Raw genomic sequence first — 21,857 nt, 5'->3', positions numbered from 1 at the left:
GGGCTCTGCTTCGGCCCCAGTTTCATTGGTTTATGCTGCATTTTAACCCTTCACATCTCGTCCAACAACTCAGAAACTCTTCAACTTTCTGCCTGTGTGTTTTTCATCTTCGTACGCCAAGGATGCAGGATATAATTCCAGGATTTTGTCGGCATTCACGGGAGCTTGTCGGGACTCACGTCCTCATTGCTCTCCAGTAGGCCACCCCTCCACACTAACCTTTCATAATATAGCTGGGAACTGCCTCCTTTTCGCCACTGTCTTTCTTTTCCTTTATTTTTTTTCTTTTTTTTTATTATTATAGCTCTTTGGTTTACACAAAGAAAACCTTTAGCTATTTTTACCGAACATGGATCAGAAAACAACATAAAAGAGAAGAAAACGACATAAAAGAGAGAGGCAAAAAAGCAAGTTCAACTATACAAAATCAAGACGAAAGTTAATTCAATCGTTAAAGAAAACTTAAAGAACATTTTAAAAATCAAGAATAATGCAATAAAAATAACCCAAAAAACAAGGATATCATTTTCCCAAACTTATGTTCTGCAGATATGCTAAAATGTTAATAGACATTTTTAAAAGTGCCTGTTTCTTATTTCCTTTCTCTTTCTTTTCTTTTATGTTGCTTAGTATTTGGCAATGCAAAAGTCTGCTTGATTTCAGGTCCTTTTCACTGTTCCAATAGGTTCGTCTTGTCCCTCAATTTTTTCAAAAATGAACTGGATACATTTTATGACCGCAAGATTATTTGAGATCTTATCTCCTTCCAGCAGGTATGACCACCAAAGATTAATGTCCTTGAATCTGTATTCTTGCCAGATATGACCTAAATACGTTTGTCGTTCACCTCTCACAGTAGGGCATTCCAGCAACAAATGTTTCAATGATTCAACTTTTAGTACATTTTTACATAATCTACAATTCTTTGGGTCTTCTCTCTCTCTTTTTCTATAATGATTGGTTCTACTTGGCCAGAGATTCAAACGCAGCTTTAAGAAGCCTTGCCTCAAGAACCAATTGGGGAAAAGAGTTAGGTATTTGGGTAGTATATTCAGTTTTCACGGGACTGCCCAGAATTCTTCATAGCCTCGATATTTAGTGAGCTCGTCCAGTGTATCAATTCAATCTCTGGTGTACATTTTTTTTCTTCACTTGATCTGGGTTGTTTAAGAAGGATTCTTCCGTCTCATTCAAATTAAGAAGAATCATCTGGCATGTTTTGGCCCATTCAGTCAATATTGGTTCCGACCTCTCTGCCATTGTTTTTTTTTGGCCGCAAAGCCCCCCTTTGTTGCCGGTTCTAGGCATCTTCTGTAGAAAGACAATATCTTCCACTACACAATGACTTTCAGAGAGGATAGTGCCAGCTCTCTTCTAATTAATTGAATTGGGAAAGATTTAGGCAATCCCAAAATAGATCTCCAGAACTTGCCTTCTAGACGTGACCATATTTTGTTGTCCAATAGGAGTGAAGTTTGTGATACATAGGTTAGGATTGCCACTACTTTTGCACAATTGAAGTCTATCCGTGGTTTCATGGAAAATCGACAAAATCGCGCCACTAGAATCTTAGCTTGGCCCATTAGATTTCCAAGTTTGTTTTTTAAATCCTGACATCTCGGGGCTTCATATCTGTCGGTATTGATACAAACCTCCAGGTACATGATAGCTGTCACTTCCGTTATCTTTTTGTTGGTTAAATACCATTGAGGTGAGTTTATCTTTTTCTTCTTTTTGGTATTAGTGAACGTCAAAATCCTAGATTTTTCTGGATTGATGGTCATTTTGTTTTTGACTACATATGTTTCTAATGCTTTTAGTTGATGTTGAAGACCTATCGGAGTCTGATTGATTAAAACTATGTCGTCTGCATAGATCAATCGTCCAATTGCTATATTAGCAAGTTTTGCTGGAAAGGATCTTATATCTACAAAGGCTTTTTCCATATCTGAGGAATATAGTTTATATAATTCTGGAGCCAAGGGGCAGCCTTGCTTAAGCCCAATGGTCGTAGGAATTGTATCCGATAACAGGCCGGCTTTATTTAATTTCACTTTAATTGAGGTGTTCGAGTGTAGTTCCTTTATGTTGTAGAGTAGATTTCTGGACAAATCCATTTTTTTAGTTTCCTCCACATCCTCTCTCTATCAACTGCATCAAAAGCCTTTGATAGGTCAACAAAAGCTATATAGAATTTCGCCTCTTTGTTCGTCAGGGTTCGGGCTTTCAACAGATTTCTTTATTTCACACCCATCTTCCATTCTTCTCCTGAAGCATTTAAAACGGTGCCTCTGACCAACTGAAGAGAGTTGTTGGCTCTTGACATACCGCTCCACTCACACGCTGCAGACCCCAGCTACTCCTCACTGATAAGGCTCAACAAGGCTGTAACATGTTTGGAGATGCTTGTGGTCTCGTGCAGAAGGGATGATACCAAGCAGTTCGGGCAGGAGAGCCCCTTTTGGGTTGGGACTAAGCCTGATTTGCATATGTTCTTTCCCCTTTTGTAATGTCTTAGCCGGCGAAGAACGATGATCTGGAGGTTTGCCCAGAGCAATGCCAGAGGTTAAGATGTATTCTAAGCCTTCCAGCCATCACCCCTTTTGTTTTGCTTTAGGTGGGTGTCACCCACCTTAGAATAAGTAAATTCTCTCGCCAAGCATCCTACCCGTCCATTGATTTCAATCGGATCTCACCCGCCCAAAACAAAATCCTTTTTTTAATCCACCTTGGGGAATTAAAAGGTTCAGAGGCATGTCTTGCTATACGCTTAGTTGAAAAAATATTGTTGCAACAATAGCTTACGAAGCAGCAATAGATGCTTTTGTGGAAGCATGATCTAGGCAAGTATCCTTCATTTAGACATTAATCATGAACATTGGATAGTGAAAAATAATTCCTGTTTATAATATTGTTGTATACATTCTTTTTGTTAGTTTTAAATAAAAGTCAATTACACGTTATTAAAATCTTAACGGCTTAATGATTTTGGAGGGTGGTAGTGCTGGTTAGCAGAAGAGGAGCAACCTGGTGGCTATTCGGGTGTTTCACCCTGGGCGCAATATTGTCTAGAAACTTCCCTGAAAAGAAAAATAGGCTTGGTGTAAACACCCTCTTTATTGAGTGGATAACGTGCACAATGTGAAGCCATCACTTCAACGGGTTTAGTTGAAATCTACCTAGGATATTTCCAGGAAGGAACTGGCTATGCACCTGCCATCCCTCGTTCTTTGAGGAACGCCCATGTGAGATACTATCAACTTTCATTGAGTGCGTTTTACCAGTCTGGCTTCTGCCTTCCCCTCTTTAATCACGAGTTTGCTGATATTCCGGCAGTATATCCTCTAGAATACCAGCAAACAGAATTATCTATACCACCTCTTGGGCGGTAATACCACTTGAGTGGTGGTTTGGTGGTGTAAATCCTCATGTAATGGGCTCTACTGGACATTTTTGGAGGTAAGGTGGAGGAGTTACCTCCAGCTTGAAGTTGCGGTGAGCGAAAAATTGAAGTAAACAAGATTACCTCCACATTTTTCCCGCACACCACCAAACTCGTAATGCGCTTCAATGACTGGTTTAGTTGACATCTACCAACTGGCTGTGCACCCGCTGTTCCTGGGAGCGGGAGGGGAACGCCCATGTGCAGTGGTCAAAGCGGGCGGGACGGTGCTCCCATACATGCCAACCCTCCCGATTTGGGCGGGAGACTCCCGATTTTTTCATCTAAAATGTTGCACATTTTTACTTTCTCCCTCCTAAAATATTTGTAACCTCAATTCAATCCAATGGGAACATTCCCTTCTCCCGATTTCTGACACAAAATCTCCCTCCCAGCTGTGGCAAAATGTTGGCATGTATGTGCTCCTCTACTTCTTTTAATTATGTTTTACCGTTCCTATACTTTTATTTTAAAAAGAAACCGTTCCGGAACCGTTTCGTTTTAAAATAAAAATGTGGAACTTGCACATTCAGTGCACTGCACTGAACGTTGCTCTAAACAGCGGGCCCATGTGTTGTGGGGCTTTTATTGTGCATGGGGGGGGCGAGGCGATGGGGTCCATGGGGAGCGGTGCAGGACAGTAGGGAACATAGTTCCCTTCCACTACTCCTTTTCCTACACTTCCACCACTGGCCACGTGCGACCCCATTCACTTTCATTGAGTCTCTGGCTTCTGTCATCCCGGATTTAGTGATCAACAGGTCACGAGATAAAGAGTCCCAACGTGCACGTCACGTGGGTGGGCATCTGGCGTTGCTAGGGGCTTTCCTCTAATAGGAACTAGCTAGCCGCTACAGGTCTGCGGTGTCTGCGGCTGATGTGCTCGCCGGTGTTTTCTACACCCCGCGGTGCGCGCTTCCTCTCCACCTTTACTGCATCTTCTCGTGTACGTTGCTGCTCTTTATCGAGACGCCGGAAGTTCTTCATTACCGCTCTCTTCTTGACCCAGCGAGTGAGGTCGGGCGTAGTCCCCGAGGCAGCCAGGGCTCTGCCGCTGATTCGGAGGCACGAGAGCATCAGCGCCCTCCACCGCAGGTATTTAAGGCCATCGGAGCAGTGGTAATGTCCCCCCCACCGAATCTTCGCCTTGGGTTGCTCAGCGGAGACCCCTTGTCTACGTTTTGGCAAGTGCGAGTTGTTGCTGCACGGTACCCCCCTCCTCTGCAGCGACGCTCCTTGGAACTAGTCGCCGGTTAAAGGCTGTTGATAGAACCTACAGAGTTCTTAACTGGCCGCTTGCCACCTCTACACAAGCAGTGTGATTGCCCTTGACCTCAAGAACTAAACTTCACACCGCCGGAAGAACACTCAGTTGACGCTTCATTGCTTACAAAGCAATACTACATTATCACTCTTGTCATTTTATTTGCAACTAGTAAAATAAAGTTTATATAAATGTGCATATACATTCAAAAAGTTACATCCTTTATTAATCATTCACATATCTCACTGTCCATAATCAATGTTCTTAAAGGATAGTTCCGGGACTTTTTTTTTATTATCCCTACGGTTCGGCCATGTGTTTTCCACCCGTGTGGAAAAATAAAGCAAATATACTTTTGGAACTTTTCGAATTGATGTGTACATTAACATGAACTTTATCTGTATTAATATATAAACCCCCCCCCCCCCATCTCGTCGCACAGATTTATACTTTTTGCATCAAGAAAAGGGAAATATTGTGGCACGTGTGAGGGCTTGAAGGATAGGTCAGGGGCAGTGCGTTGGCTTTGAAGCAAGACAATGCATGCAGAGTAACATAGGTTCCAATCCCCATCCCGCGCTTTATAAAATACTAATATGTACAATTTCCAACATTTTACGCATAATTAAAATAGTTGCAAATAGCTTCTATACTTAAAGAATGTTATTTATGTTCCTATTGTGCATCTAGATTGAAAATCTCTCCGAAAGGGAGCTGCTTTCTGTATTTGATGTGTGGGGTGCTGCTTATGAGAAACTTCACATGGATTTGTCATACTAATTATAAGTGGCAGATAGGCGAAATACTACATTTTGTGCTTTTAGCCCCATTTCATAAATATTGCGGTATATTTAAAAATGACAAATAATTTTTGCATGCTCAAAATCACATTAAGATGGTTGATTTGGTAAAGCGTTTGCCAAAACTATTTATTTATTTTGCTATTCATATTGCGCACCTAACCTGTAGGCATCTGGGCGCTTATGGTTTGGAAAAACAGTGACGCTTTAACTTGAGTGCTCTTTCCTCTGGTTTTTATACCTCGTGATGATAGTTTCTTGTTGACACATGTTTTAGTAGTGTTGATGCACCTGATGATTTAGACTCTAAACGGCAAGATAGTTTGGAGATCATTTAAAAAGGTGGAATACCTTCATACCCGCTTCGTCCTCATAGCAGCAATCATAAGTGAACATGTTAAACTATTGAATGGACGGTGTAGTCCAATTACATTGCTTTCAATCACTGCTTGGACTAATCCCGCTCCGGCAGTTTACTTCAGTATAATAAAATGGAGTAACAATAGGCATATATTGGTATACATGGGTCCAACAAAGGCTTTTTCAAAACGTAGGAAGGCAGGCATCAACATTGGCTCCATTAGTGGGTTTGTAGCTGATCCCTGCCAGAGGGTGGCATAATGCTCTTGGTATTTTAGTGGGTTGATGCTATTTCTTTTGTTGAATTATTTTATATATTTGGGAAACTGGATCTGAAGGACTGCTGATGCTTGTTTGCTCCTACACCATTTAAGGTGACAAGGAAGATTGGTGTGGAGGTAATGGATATAGCAGATGCAGCATTCGGTAAGAGAATTATCAATGTTTCTCATAAAACAAAGTGCAGTTTGGTTCTTGCAAAATACGCAAACTAACCTTTGCAATATTGAAAAAGCTGGTCCCTCATTAGGCTAACGCCTATTTCTATTTGCAAGCTTTCAGGTTGGAATGGGCTCACTACCTTAGGCAATTCTCTTGTAGCAATGATTTAAATGTCTGACTGCTCCATTTCAGTAGATTGATTGATTTAAAACCGAAGGTTGGGTTTATGCAGTTACTTTTTGGTTTAGTTCTGTGGCCATTTTAACTAAATATCTTCAACAGCTTTAGATTGTTTGCACAGGGAGGCACAGTGTTTCAGCTGGTGCAAGTGTTCCTGCTGGAGTGAAAAAACAAGGATTTATGGGAGCTTGAGGGGTGCTTAACTTGCACATGCTTAATTTTAAAAATAAGTCACCATAACTGTAGTTTCTGTAGGGTGCATAATTTGACTAGTGTTAGTTGACTCTTGTTGAGTAAGACATGGTTTGCAGGATTTGAAATGGCTGGGAGCTGTTTAGCTCCTGCTTCCAGCGCTGGAGAGCCTGGTTAGCTTGACGGCAGCAGCTACCAGGAGCTACTCTTTGCTCCCGAGGCCACCTAGTGCCATAAAACGATATCTCTGACTTTAATAGTTCAGAAAGTATATAAACAAGCATTGAAGACATCTAGAAGACATTTAATGCACAATTTATTATATATAATGGACAAAATGTTCATGTTTAGATATCACATTAACGTTAGGTTTGTAGCATGCTATGTACTAGCTCCTGTTTTTTTTTTTAAAGAGGTGGCTCCTGCCTACTCGGGAGATGCCTAATACCTAGAAGCTAGTTTTTAATTCCTGCTCATGAAATCTTCATTTCGACACCTACGGTGTGCATGTATAGAATTTGAGGCGTTGAGTGACTTTTTATGGCTGGCTAATAGCATGGATCCTGTATTTTAAAATGCTTTTGTGCCTGTGTCTACACTAAAGTACATCTTCACACCAGTGGTTGTAAAAGAGCCTTCAGTTTCCGTTTTTCTGAATCGGCCTTCTTTCTTTCTTTTTTCAGGGTGTCTCTTCACAGAATGCTGGGCATGGAGAACATGCAGCTGCCACCTAGTCACACTATGTAATGTTTTATCCAGCATCCATTGAGCTTGTTTTTCGAAGAATGACTATTTTGGAAAACATGAAAACCTATGATCGATGGAAAGCATTTCTCGCAATACCTACTTCGATGCCTTTAAATTAAGCCCTTCACCTGCACCCATTGCTCACTTCAAAATGGGCGTGCCTCGCTCCGCTGTGAAGTTTGAAAATCTGCATGAGCTGAAGCGACTGTGCCACTGGGGCCCTATAATAGCCTTGAGCGTAATAACCATATGTTCCATCATGGCAGTGATTGACTCAATCCTCTGGTACTGGCCCCTGGACACGGCTGGCGGCAGTTTGAATTTCATTATGCTGATCAACTGGACCGTCATGATCCTCTATAACTACTTCAATGCCATGTTTATTGGTCCAGGTTATGTTCCCACGGGATGGAAACCGGTAAGACGATACCAAACTCTCAGAAAATGTGGTGGAGGGGGTGTATTTGTGAATGGATGGGGTGATGCCTTTTCTATTATGGAGACCGGTGTCTTTAAGTGTACAGCACCCTTGTGAGACATTTGTACAGACTACAGAAGACTCCTACTCCTAACCATGGCTGTGTCACATAGCTTGGCATAAGAACCTGTTTTGTTGCTACATTGTTATCAAATTCACGTATGCTTTATAGTAATGTATGATTTTAAAATACAGAAAGGTACAGCCGACTTTTTTTTTTCTTTTTTTCTTTCCTGGTATCTCAACATCTTCCACCCTCTTCACCTCTCTCATTTACATACATTTTTCGAATCAATCTGATGGTTACCCCTTTCTTTGCACCCTAGGTGAATTTACTTTTTGTTGTTCGGTGTCCCCACCTCATCTTTCTGATTCTTTGACACCACATTTTCAATGCCCCAGCTTTTCTGAAGCTGAAACGCTGTGTATTGGTGGACTGCCAAGCATTGAGCAGAAGATTATTTTTGCGAGCTAGCTTTTGAACAAACAACTGTGAGTGGCAAAAGGTGAGGTTTTGAGGGCAAACTTGCTGTGGCTGGTATTGATCTCAAAAAGGTAGGCTCGTTGCAATTTTTCTTTACAAGTAGTCGGTGCAGTCTATAATTTAAAAAAAAAGAAAAGGAAAAAAAAAAAACCATGTCTGCCGGTGACGGCGGACAGAACGTTTTCTCTTGGTACTATAATAAATAAAGTACATACAAAAAAAGGCACAGTTCTCAGCAGAAGGAGGTAAAAGTGCAGGCTATCTAAAATAAGAACATAGCTCTCCAAATAAAGCTTAGGGTGGCACCTTCCTAATGTCACTGAAGACTATTGATGGAGTTTTTGTCTTTCTAATCCTCCATGGGGCAGCTCAGCTGTGTGCGCTGTCGCAACATTTTTCATTATCAACCGTTAAATCTCCGTTTCCTGCGCTTATTTCACTACTTGCGGTGTGCGACCATTGTATGAACTGTGGCCAGGGTTGGACTGGGGTATTAAGATGGACTCGGGCACTAATGAAAAAGTGGCCCACAGTTGCAAATGGCAATTGATTACTTTTGTGCAAGTAGTACTCACGAGGGAGGTCTTTGTATATTGGTGATGGAAATTGTGCACTTTAATGAATATATATTCACATATAGCTCAATCAATACGGTTGTCAGAAGTGGCTGACTGTTTGCTTGCCAGAGACTCAGTGCGGCTTGACGACTCTCTGACATTCTACGAGGAAGTGTATGTGGCTACCAGGTCCTTTCCTCTAATTTGAATGACTGACCCAGAGGCAGGTTCCGAGGACGCTGCCCTGGAAAGCGACCACAGTGGGGGAAGAGTCTGTGGATTTAGGCTGCGGTCGAGGTAACAGTAGAGACCGCAGTGACTGCGTGGTGCCATCGGGTGAAGCCGGCCCCTTGTGAGTATCGGAAGAAAGCGCAGTCTGTCGCTCCGTGTGCAACGGCGAACACATCAATAGTGTTTTACCCAGCCATGCTCACTATTGGTCGAGTAGTTCCCGTAAATCACTACTATATAGTGAGGAAGTTGTGCTTTCATTACGATTGACTGTTAAATTGTAGATCAGTTACGTTTATAATTATATATAACAGTCATTACTTCTAAGAAAAGCACTAGAATAGGAAAGATGCCTGCCTGTAAAAAGGGTGCTGCTTCCAATTATAATTTACAGATAAAGAATGTGAAAGAACGTGTAGCGAAGTCGGGGGGGGGGGTGGGGGAAGGATGATGGAAGCAAAATTGAGAAACCTGCCCCAGTAAATACAGGGACGATTGCTTCTTTCTAACTAACACGGGAAACCCTGGAAAGGAAAAGAATCTCACTATAACGGCGACTGGCGAAAAAACTAGTTTGAGCGGTAACGATCTACAGGAGATAATGAAGGAGAAATTGACAACAATTCTTTTGCTAGAATTATGTTTGTCAATGCAAAGATCAATGGCTCCCCCGAATGTCATGGAGGGTGATATGCCGGGCCTGCCGACTAAAGATTTGCTGCTGCCAACAAGTCACACAGAGCAGTTGTCTGTTTCACTAAACTTGGCGGCACATGCTGATCACACTGTAATGGAAGTTAGCGTTGATGTTTTTTTTTTCTTTTTCCTGTCGCTCCAATTTGCCCTAAAGATCTACTGAATATGTGTGGATGCATATTGGAGAATGCCATTAATTTTGCTCCCACCAATAATACTAACCAAAGCCTGACTGAAGAGGCAGAGAACAATTTATCTGAGGCAATGAGATTGGCGGTGGAACCTAATGTGATGCCGATACCTGACACAATTGAGGAAAATAATTCAGAGATTTATTTCTCACGTAAAGAGCGAAGACTAGCTAAAAGGACCGCAATATAAAAAAAAAATGGCCCTGTACAGTAGCTTCCCCACTACCGCCCATGCTCCCAGTAGAAAAGCGAATGGTAAAAACTAAGAAAAGAGCAGCAAGGGCTAAAAAACGCAGTAAGATGGGCGAAGGTTGCCTCACGAGTTGGCTAATCTCCGATGGGGACGAGGCACCAGTGACAGTGGAAGAAATGGCAGACCTTTGTCGGTCTTCTATTGAAGAAGAACCTGACAAGATTTCATCGACCCCACTCAGTATAAGGCAAACTGAGCCACCAAGAGACAAAACAAACTCCACAGATGCAGTCAAGGAAGCAGGATCAGAGTGGACCAAGAAGAACATTGTAACAATCAAGAACATGTATCAAAATAGTGATCGCGACTGGCTCACTCGATCCGACTTCTTGACTAGATTGCATTCAATTCCCCAACTGAGCGTATTGCATTCCGCTGTTTTTGAATTTGTCGAGCCTTTCAATAGCCGGAACACTAATGTATCGGCCATACATTGTAAATTTCAATCTACGTCTCAATTGATCCGAATTTATAAAGACAACTTTATTGGAGGCAGACGTTGAAGTGGATGCTGATCCAGATAAAGAGGATTGGACTTGTCCAAGGGAAATGATGGTGGCACCGAAGACCAAGTCCATTGTTACCCCGATTTCAACTGGGAAACCTGCACAAGTTGAAGATATCCAAAATATTCTCAAGTGGTTGGCTGAATCCCTACCAGGGGTCCTGAAAAAGGAAGGAGATTACAAGATTTTGTCATTGAATTGTAGAGGGTTCAGCCACCTATTCTCATCTGGAGGCTCTCTTCCATGTATCACCAAGTTCTCATTCGTCTGCTTTCAAGAGACATGGCTCACCACTCAAATTGTACTAAGCGGGTATACCTTGTATCAGTCTTGTGCCAAAAAAGGTCAGCCTGGCAGACCTTATGGGGGCTAATTGTTGGAATAGCTCATAATGATAAGTCCCGCCGTATTTTCACAAAATTATGATTTTCTTGTAGTTGTGGAATTTGAAATGTTAATCGAGGGAATGATAGAAAAAGTTTTGCTGATTAATCTCTACTGCCCTCCGGGAGCTGTTCAGAATGAAGCTATGCAGGAAACACTGCATGGGGTCATGAATGACTGGTCATTAAAGCAGGAGAACAAATGCATGATTACTATCAGGGACTTTAACTGCCATATGACTGGTGGGTACTGGCCTTCTAATAATCCCAATTTAAGATCGGTATGCAAAATGTTACTCATGTATGTGGGGCACTAATGGCTAAGCTTCTTTAACCAATGGGGGATGGAAATGATAATGGCCGGACGCTAAGTGACTATTCTGGTAAATCTACATGGGGAAAGTGGCAAAGCTAAAAGCACCCTGGACTATATATTTTTTTATCCCCCCTGAAATTGCAGCTTACGTGAAGGATCTTGAAATAAATATTAAATGCTGGAGTGACCATGCGTCACTCTCTCTGACCCTAAAGATAAAAGAACTGAAATCTAACCTGAGACCGCTGGGAAATATGAGAACTAACCACGCTGCTACACGTATTTGCTAGTCAGAGAAAAATATCACAAAAGAGGCAAATGCGATAGCAGCTGAACAGCATCCTGATATAACCATTTTACGGGATATGTCTGTTGATTACATTGAAAAGTGGACTTCCCTGTTCTCTAGGGCTTATGCCACAGAGGGGACTAGGACGGATATTGGCGGTCCGGTTAAGATAAATAGATATGATTATGAGGTCAGAGATGCCAAGAGAATTCTGAGAGCAGCAATTCAAAGGGCCAAAAAAGACAAGCCCTACGTATATTTCCTATTGCTCTATTAGTAAGACTCTTAAGAACAAATAGAGCATGGATAAAACAAACAAAAATTTGAGGAAATTAACACAATGGCAGGATATGGTATGATTACTGTTCACTAAGAACACACGCAACATATGGGCCTTACTGGGTGAGGCAAGGTGTAATGGGTATACCCCTATGATTAACCCCATAGGAGCACACCTGTGAACATCCCTCCAGATGAAGTTGGTTTGAGCCCACCAATTAGTTGTCCGCCTAGACCTCAATTTTTAACATTACGGTAGAACAACTTGCATTAAAAATAAAAAGTTAGTTATCTCGTGCACCAGGCCCTAATGGTTTGGCTAACAGTGTGATGAAAAGTAATCCAGTATTTTGGGTGGAGTTTTTGAAGATCCTATTTGATAAGTTAGCTGAGGGGAGGATCCCAAGTTCCTGGCAGGAGTCAATTCTTGTCCCAATTCAAAAAGAGTGATAAGTATGAGCCAGGAAACTATAGATTATTAGGACGGGTTACTCTGCCTCTCATAACCTGATATTAGACACCCCATGTACCAATGCCAGGAAGAAAGGTAATCTTCCCCTAAATGCGTTATTTATAGATTTTTAAAGCAGCTTTCGACAGTTCGAAGAGTGTTGCTATGGTCAAAATTAGAATCCTTAGGATGTCCATACGGCCTATTATACTACTTGAGGCTCTTCCACTTAAATAACACTGCCTCGTTAAAGTTAGTTTCTCAAGGGAACATGACGGCAGAAGTTGAGCAGAATCGAGGCGTCAAACAGGGTTGTTTGTGTACGATCTGCCGAAGGCAATCTGCTTTGTGCATAATTGCCCCCCACAGGTAGGAACTGAGCAATGCCATGTACTTGCATACGCATATGGTCTGGTCATTCTTGACCATACAATTAGTGGACTACGGAGATCAGCGAAGGCTTTGTGGCAGTGTGCTTAAAGTAACGATTTGGTAATTTAATATGGAGAAAACCCAAGTTATGGTGTTAAGCAGCAAGAGTATTGCCTGCACTAGAGTAAAGGTACAAGAATTAGAGATGCTATACATGCCCATTTATAAGTACCTTGGCATTGATTTTGAAAGGGGTAATGATTACAGATTATGCATACAAGCCACAACGGTTAAAGCTGCACAAATCACAGTCCTCGTTTATCGTTTTACCAAGACACATGGGTGATTCACAATGTGGGCTGACAGGCTATTGTATCAACAAGTACTTGTACCAATGATGGTCTATGGTCTTGAAGCCCTGCAGGTAACTGATCTGAAGTGGTTGCAGGTAGTTGAGGGCAAGTATTGGAAAAAGATCTTGGGACTTCCTACCAGTATACGGATGGCTATTCTTAGGTTGGAATTAGGACTCCTTTCATTGAAATCATTGGTATTAAAGAGAAGGGCAGAACTATACATGAAGTTATAATATGATATGGCATTTATAATGCGCCTATACACAAGTGTTTATGAATACTTCTAGTAACCAGTTGTTGGTATCTATGCGGCAGGAACTCAGCAAGGAGTCTAAGAAGTCTCTTTTTTAAGGAAAATATTGAAAAGTACTTAGAAGAGACAAATTGGAGTAAGAGAGCGGGAGAATATTGTCCTGCCGTAAAATCTGCTTTATCAAGGAAAGTTGATTTGGGGGACTGGATAGAAAATTATGCCAGATTAGAAGGTCTCAAAAAAATATCAGTTTGTACAGTATGCTATATACTTACAAAAAACCACAGCAATATTTGAACTTCTGCCCAGCGCCAAGACTGAGATGATTCATTCTACTAGTTAGGATAAATCGTCTCACACTCTTGGCAATTACTGGTGTAGTAAGTAAGATACCTTTCATTGATTGCTATTGTCGGTTGTGCAAGGATAAAAAAAATGGAGACAGGGAAACATCTATTGACCATAAGATGTCGAATATGTACAAAAGATACTATGATAAATATGTACATAACATCGAATATATTGGGGAGGATATCGTTTGATGGCACAATGTCAATGCTTCCAACTTGAAGAACTTTATTGCAAGTATAAAGTGTGGTTAGTGATTGAGAACCTGCTTGGGATTTGTATTTAAATGGTATGGTTGTGCTGGGTGTTTGCTGTCGGTTACAAGGTGTTCCCCCTGAATAACCCAGAAATTAATTAAGGAAGTAACGTGAAATATCAAGGCTGTAATTTTAGTACTTCTATCGTTTGTTTTAATTATGCAAAGTGCATGATTTTATTAGGTATGATTTAACTTATGAAATATTTCCATTCGGATGTGTATGTGGTTTATACATATATCTTTGTTTATGATATTTATGTGAAAAGTTTCTTTATAAACTATAACACATTAATAAAAAAATTACTGGACAACATGCTTGGCTGCTCGGTGAAGTAACTCATCGAAGTGTCCGACTTTGCCAAAACAATGGGCCACTTTCACCCCAATGAACTGGATATCGCCATCATGTTGGCTGTGCATTTTGAGCCTCTTTAAAAAAATAAAATTAAAAAAAGTACATTTATAAGCTATTAAATGATGTAGAAGCCCTCTTCTAGCGAGGGTATGCTTTGCTGGGGCCATGGGGCGTTGTTGCAGCATTTTGTATTTTAGAATATGCTGATGGAAGGGTTCTGGTATGCAAGTGTGGCAGTTGGGTGAGTTCGAGGCTAGCTTTAGGGTTAAATGGTTGTGCTTGTCTACCTCCCAAATGAACACTGCATGCAAGTCGGTGAAATTCATCTTTTACATACGCCCCAGCTAGTATAATTTTATTTTAAATATTTTTTTTTCTTTTTTTATCAATAATGTTCTCTCTCCTTTGTTGTGGAGACAGTTATTTCTATGACACTAGACGGCAGCTAGAAAAATCATGCCTTTTTAAAAATATCTACTCCTTTCCAGGCATTCATTTCTTCACTCCTGTTCTTTCAGCATCACCACGTTCTTAACCCTTTGTGATTTCCCTGGCTTCTCGTTTCCAGTTGGTTCTCTTGCCTATTCTTGAGGTGGTTGCTGCTCATTCCATTCAACATGTGTTTTCACCTCTTTGTATTCACTCTACGTTTAGCTCTTCAGGTTCCAGAGTAACAGCAATCTTCCCCATTTATCTTTTTGCTTAATTTCTCAAAATGCCTGTTTCTCCTTAGCATAGGGATAGGAAAACGAGCGGGTGTGAACAGGCACAATACGAGATGCGTCCAGCAAATCCAGTATTTTATTATAATGACCTCTTGCAAAAGTGCCAGTTTAGGCCCATGTGCTTTGTAGTGGCTGATTTCTGAACCCCTGGACAATAGAAAACTGTATATATTCATATTTATCACACCCAAGGAATCAATTGGAGTTTAGTGTCCCTCATGTCTGATCTTTTGTCAGCAATTAATTTACAGAAATTGGCCTCTGGGTGTTTTAAGAAATAATCTAAGAATGATTGACGGTCACATTGGGAGGATTATCTAAGCAGGCTGGAGGGGCTCTAGGTGGACATACAGCGCTAGATGGTGGAAGTATATGCAGGAAAGCCTGGAGTCTCCCCCATGCCCCTGACTTGGAGTTTCCTGCCTGCCCAGACCCAACCCAACCTCTTACGCAGGTGACAATACACAGAAGCTAGCAGGTCCATTATCCCTTTTGTGCTAGTCCAGCCAAGGTGCAGCAAACATACACGGATGCAACCCTTTCTATAGCAAGAGACCAAGCATTGCATTGGATCAGTCTGGCTCTCTCTGCATACTAACACCTGTGCAGTATAGGGAGAGACTGCTACCTCTCCAGTGGAGGAACCCACACCATGCTTCCTCCCCGGTGGAGGAATACACACAATGCCTTTTTTTTCTCCCTTTTACCATTGTGTTCCATTGAAGGAGGTCACCAGTGTGAATCGGTGGCTACATTCCACAGCAGCACTTTGTGGAGCCACTTGATGCTTTAGGAATCTCCAACGACTTCAAAAGGGTGGACCTGGGTTCTCCCGGCTATGATTGATTTCCAGACAGCTATTCAAGATGGAGAAACAATGGATGATCCACACCTGGGGAATTGAGTGAATGGAAGAAAATGAGAGGAAACGGGTTTGGGCAACACCCCCCCCCCTCCCCTTCCCCCGCTCCATAAATGCTCAGTTGTCTGCAAGAATTGGCAAAGCTAGTACGGCATTCCAGGAGGATGGGGACGGCTGAGGGACACAGACGGACACAGCTAAGCTTGATGGAGGAGGGTCTGATGTTTAGGAACATCTGAGCCAAAGGCATGCAGTTGACACTTGGCCTTCTGAGAGTTATTCCCAGGCCCTAGATGGAGCCAAAGAGAAGTGCAAAGTCGGAGCTTAATGAGGGATGAAGTCTAGGTGGGTGAAACCTGTGATGACCTGGTTCAGAAATGTCTTGGGCATTGGGTCTTTTCTAAGAAAATTCTTTAAGCAAGCATAAGACAAGGTGGAGTTTGAGGAAAGTGTTCCAACATACATTATGAAGTCCATCTCTGTGTGAGTAAGGCAAACGTAACATGCCAAAGTACTAACGACCATAAAGTGAACTTGTCTATTGCAACTAATCCTCAACTTATTATAAAGGTTTCCTGAATCAAATGTTCCTAAAATAGTGAGTTGTCGGAATGGCTGAATCAAATGGTGAAATTAGGAAATAACTTGATGGAAGGATATAAAGTGGAAAAGTGTTGTCGGCGTGGAGGAAAGGGACACCTCTAAAAGTCCTTCCCTAAAGTAACACCCATCAATTCACGGAGTCCTTCTCCTGGCCTCCTTTGGTAGACCAGCAACACGGCAAACTGGGATCTGTAGTTGCCTTCCAGATGCAGGACCTCTTGGGTGAGGGATCAGCTGGGTCCTGTGCTTTAGTTCTTTATCTTAATCTCTTGGTTAATTCATCCCTCTCTCACTCTCTTGGTTGCTTAGTATGTGGCCCCCCAACCTCTACTTGGGCTTCTGAGTTTCTCTTACCCCCTCTGTGAGGTATTCTCACCTTACCCGGTGGCCCTTTTCTCTTTGCCCCTCTCCTCTTCAGGAGACTTGACTTTTGCCCCTCTACTCATTTGAGGTGTTGCCATAGCCTCTTCCAAGGCAGGTCAGCTCTCCCATCTTTTTGGGCCTAGGTGCGCTGCATGGGTACTCTCCTTCATCCTCTGGGTCAGTCAGTTTCCTCAGCCTCTTCCTCTACTCGGGCACTGCTCAGGGGTAGTCGGGCTCCTTTACCCAGGCAGCATCTTCTCCTTCAGGATACCACTCGTCTTCCCTTCACCAGCTTCTGGCGAAAAAGAGAGGAATCCTGTCCCTGACAAGTTCAGAGTGAGCTGGCTCAGCTTTTATAGCCAGACTCCTCCTCATCCTATTGGCTGCTGATTTGAAGGAAAGCCCTGCTTACCAGATTGGCTGACAGGGTTTCTCTACTGTGGTGGGCCGTGTTGGGCTCTCTCTCTGCTGATTGACCAGTTGGACGTCTGTTGTTTTAATCATGTTTTTACTTTATTCATTTCCTTTTTATTCTTCTAGGATCCCGGGCCTCTTTAAAATATGATTTGTCTTGTCCTTGGGCTCAGGTTCCTATTTTTTTTTTTTCTTTTTTTAATGTAGGTGCACCCTTTAATTCCCTTGACTTCCTCTATGGGAATTTGAAACCAGGTCCTACCATAGGCTCTGTGGTGTTCCAAACATCTGGGACTTGTGCAAGTGCTGCTGAAGGAAAAGGCTAGGGCCTTTCCTCAGAGGTCCTGCAGCGCCTCTCTGCCAGCGTGTCTCCTCCTTTTGAGTGGAGCACGACGCCATCCCAGCTTTCAGTGTTCCAGCACAGGCATGCTGAGGGGTGGATGCCCCATTGTTCCTCTACGTGCCGTGAGCTGCGTCACTGCTGTTGCTGTCCCGCTCCAGTGGAAGTGCCGCTATCGCCGTAAGGCAGTCCTGGGTAGGAACTTTTGTGGGAATTGTAGCAGCGCTTTTCACCCCAACCCTAGCAAGAGGGGAGAGACACTTATGATGAAAGTAAAAGTATCACCTGTGAGTGGTCAGAAATGCGAGGGGGACAAGTTGATAGTTTTCTTACAAGTAGCCATTTTATTAAATAAATGTGAGATAAACGTCTCGCTTTACTTAACCTAATGAGGATTTCTCTACCTGTCAAACTAAGACTAAAGGAAAACACTCTTTATATCAAAAGTTATCTGTCCCTCACATGTAACAAAATCATACTGACATCATATGGCTGTTAAACCCAATAAAATAAGTTATATCCAAACATAGACACTGCAAACGAGTATCCTTGTAACCAGGGTCGGATCCCCTTCCCCAGGATTAATTCGGGATATTTCAAACGAAATCTTGAAGTTTTCAATAGCAAAGTTCCACTCCAAAGTTCTAATTTCATAAGTCTTTCACTTGGCACTAGGATAGTCTAATTACTAACCCAAATGTATTAGTCTTCAAAATGATTGTCATTCTTGCTAAACCATAAAGACTTTGTTTTCACACTTCCAATCCGTATTCAATATAATTTTTCCTTTAAAAAAATAATTAATGATTTATCTTCTTTGAAGAATAACAGCTTTCACACTTCTTTTTTATAAACCATAACGTTTTGTCAGAATGGTTTTTACCATTCTGACAAAACGTTATCGAACTTGCCGCTTTCTTTCCATCACAACCGTCTACCACATTGCAGTACTATTATCTTTTTCCTGGTTCACTAACCTGCCAGGACTAACCACTAATAGTACTTTTCCTGGTATACTTGCCTGAATGAGAAACCTGAAGGTACTCTCATCTACTCGCCAGGGATCTTCTGTTCAGGTGGTCAGGGAAGGGCCATCGCTTTTAGATCCCGACCTTGGGGGTGGTCAAGCGAGGGAGGATCACTTGAGTGGAGGGTCCTTGGGGATTTTTATTTTTACATTTGTATAACGCACAAACATCCCAAGTGCATCGTGGCGCTGTTACTTGCAGAAAGCTTAGTTGCAGCGAGGTACATTTACACATTTTACATTATACATATTGCGCATTGAAAAAAAATGAGTACAGTAAGCTAGTTGCAGTAGCGGTACATTTGCAGGTTCTCAAAGGGTGAGGTGAGTAGTCCCACGGGACTGTAGTGTTGATCAAGCGAAGTGGTTTTCATAGCTTTGCAGAAGGCAGTGAGTGAGGATTCGGCCCGCAGAGTCGTGGGAAGGGCGTTCCAGTGTAGGGAGGCAAGGTGGCTCTTTTTACCCTGGGCACGGTGAGCATGTTTGCGTAAGCGTTCTGGAAGGCCTTATAGATGTGGCGGGGTGGATTCTTTGTGACAGGTAGGCTGGTGCAGAGAGGTGGATGCACTTATGGGTGCGAGTCAGGGCTTTGAATATAACCCTCTCCTTTGTTGGGAGCCAGTGGCTGATTTTCTAGCGTCAGTGATATGTTCTCTCTTAGAGATACTTTGGGCTGCACTCAGGGCACTGTTCTGAATGACTTGCAATTTTTGAAGATTTTTAGAGTAAGTCCCTTGAAAGAGTACATTACAGTAGTCCAACCTAGAGCCTGTGATAGCTCTGGCTATGTTGGCACAGTTCTCTTTGGAGAGAAAGGGCCTGGCCGCGTTAAGGACTTTTGCATGGTAAGCTGCAGATGAGGCAAATGCATTGACTTGCCTCGTCATAGGTTGGAATCCAGATAGACTCCTAGGGTTTTCACTGTGTTGAATACTGGGATTCTGATGGAGTCAATGATGAAGTGGCTGAACTGAGTGTTTTTTGTGTGTCCGGGGATCCTACCAGTAGGAGTTCAGTTCGGTGGCAAAGAGGGTACTCGAAAGTGAGGCATGCCCAACCCGCCCCTTTGCTGATCCTGACCTCCCATCCCTTAGCCTTTATGGGCTATTGCCAATCTCATCCACTGAGGAGAAGAGGCAGCAACTAGAAATAGTACATATTTCGAATTATAAACACCACTTTGGTACTGGGACGAAGAAGAGTGGCCTGGAGGCATGTAGCAGTGAAGATCATGCATGTCTCACTAATGGGATCAAGCAGGGTCTGGCAATTGAGATGCCTGATTTCACTTGCAGCCTGTTAGTAGTAGAAGAGAGTATAAAAGGTGGAATGCAGAAGCACATGGAAGGTGCAGTCGCAGAAGGAAAAGAGACGAGGAATTGCTGTGCTTAGGAGCGAAAAGCCAAGACGCCAACATGCCGACGAAGATCCAGAGAGACTTGCCGAGGTGACTGTGCAGGACTGGGAGCCCTGGTGAGGGAAGGCGTACAACAAGCGCTGTCAGGGAGCAGAGGCGAAGCCAAGCATGTAGGCCGGTGTGTGCTGAGCGGCGCACCCAGCAAACTTTTTCCCGCTCGGGGATGGGAGGGGGGAAGCTGCTGAACTGAGCCGCAGAGACCCCGTAAGTGTCGGGGAAACACTAGGAACGCCGGAGCGCTCCAAGGGATCTTCGAAATAATGGTCCACGCAAGTAGTGCAATATTACACTTTTTAAATGTTGTACTGAATTAAAGGTGCTGTTTAAGCCTACACAATTGAAAACTACACTTCCACTATCCAGAACTGCATAAAAAGTGCCATTCAAGCCTGCACAACTTAGTTAGTTACTGAAAACTGAACTGAATGAAAAGCTCTATCCTGATGACTATAATGCAATATTAACATTCACTGAATATTGAACGGGTTTGAAGGAAAACCAGTAAATGCTGCATAAATATTGAATGAAAAGAAAGCTGTTACTTGATCAGCCTATGAAGTGCTAAAAGACTGCATGAACTTTCTCGAAGAACCAGTATATCGAGAACCCCGTGCCAGAAAAGCACCTTCAAAATCCTCCCCCTCACACATAAATGCCTCTCTCTCTCTGCACCATCATGCCTATCGGAGACAATTACCAAATCCTCCTCTACACGACCCACTAGTACACAATACACCAACCAACTTCACATCCCACGAATCAATAGGGCCAAAGCTGGCGGCCTAGGCTTCCCCTACATTGCTGCCAATTCTTGGAACGCTCTTCCCACAGACATTGCAGCAGAAAACTCGCTTCTTGCCTTCCGAAGAAAACTTAAAGCCTCACTTTCTGCATTGTAAATTGCAAATGCTTTAATCTAACTGTAACTATAAACTGTTTCGAAAAATAGCAACTACAAATTTGCAAATGTTCATGTAACTAAGAACTGTCTGTAACAAGCGCCACAATGCCCGTGGGCTGTTGCACGCGCTACAAATCTGAATAAAATAAATAAATTAAAGAATAATGTGAAAGACCTATAAGGGAATTGAAGAGTTGTCTTGAATATTACTGAACAACGGCTTTGGGGAAACCTATGGTTGCGTGACCTGTGATGGATGGGCCGTGTGGTCTGACAACAGCGCTTAGACCAGAAATCACTAAATATTGGAAAAGCAGCGAAGAGGTGTTTGGCCTTGGTGAAGCTAACCAAAGGACTGGTCATACGGACCCTATGTTCTCTTGTGAACAGAGGAAACAATTCAACTGCTTAGTATAAATCTTGGGGAAGGGAACCCTGGGAACCAAAGAACTGGAGAGTATTTATCTTGGGCCACAGACTTTTTGGTTTAGACTTGTGGACTCAGACTTTCCTTTGCTTTCTTTAGGTAGGGAAAATCCCATCATAACATAGGGTGGGTTCGGCGTTCCATCATCCTGATTATTAATAAAGCTTTGTTTAGAAATATATATTTGTCTGTCTCATCTCTCTTGATAACATGCCTGTCTCACACCTGCCAGGATAAAACTCCTACCACTACTATAAGTACTCTATGGTGAGGCTTGCTTCACACTTTCAACACT

The 21,857-nt window shown here is 42.5% G+C and overlaps 1 protein-coding gene across 1 annotated transcript in view; it reads left to right on the top strand.

The window, feature by feature from the left end:
- Nucleotides 1–4,099: 4,099 nt before the first annotated feature.
- ZDHHC6 (zinc finger DHHC-type palmitoyltransferase 6) overlaps nucleotides 4,100–21,857 on the top strand; it is a 395,617-nt gene continuing 377,859 nt past the window's right edge. The window contains exons 1-2 of the mRNA XM_069611791.1: nucleotides 4,100–4,537; nucleotides 7,363–7,844. Of these exons, the coding sequence (XP_069467892.1) occupies nucleotides 7,500–7,844 (345 nt within the window). The 5' untranslated portion in view covers nucleotides 4,100–4,537; nucleotides 7,363–7,499. The remainder of the gene's footprint in view (nucleotides 4,538–7,362; nucleotides 7,845–21,857) is intronic.

The sequence above is a fragment of the Ambystoma mexicanum genome, chromosome 8 (genome assembly GCF_040938575.1).
Source record: "Ambystoma mexicanum isolate Mex_15411 chromosome 8, UKY_AmexF1_1, whole genome shotgun sequence".
NCBI classification, from domain to species: Eukaryota; Metazoa; Chordata; class Amphibia; order Caudata; family Ambystomatidae; genus Ambystoma; species Ambystoma mexicanum.
Note: the sequence above shows the minus strand (reverse complement) of the source record. Positions and strands in the feature narration are given on the sequence as shown.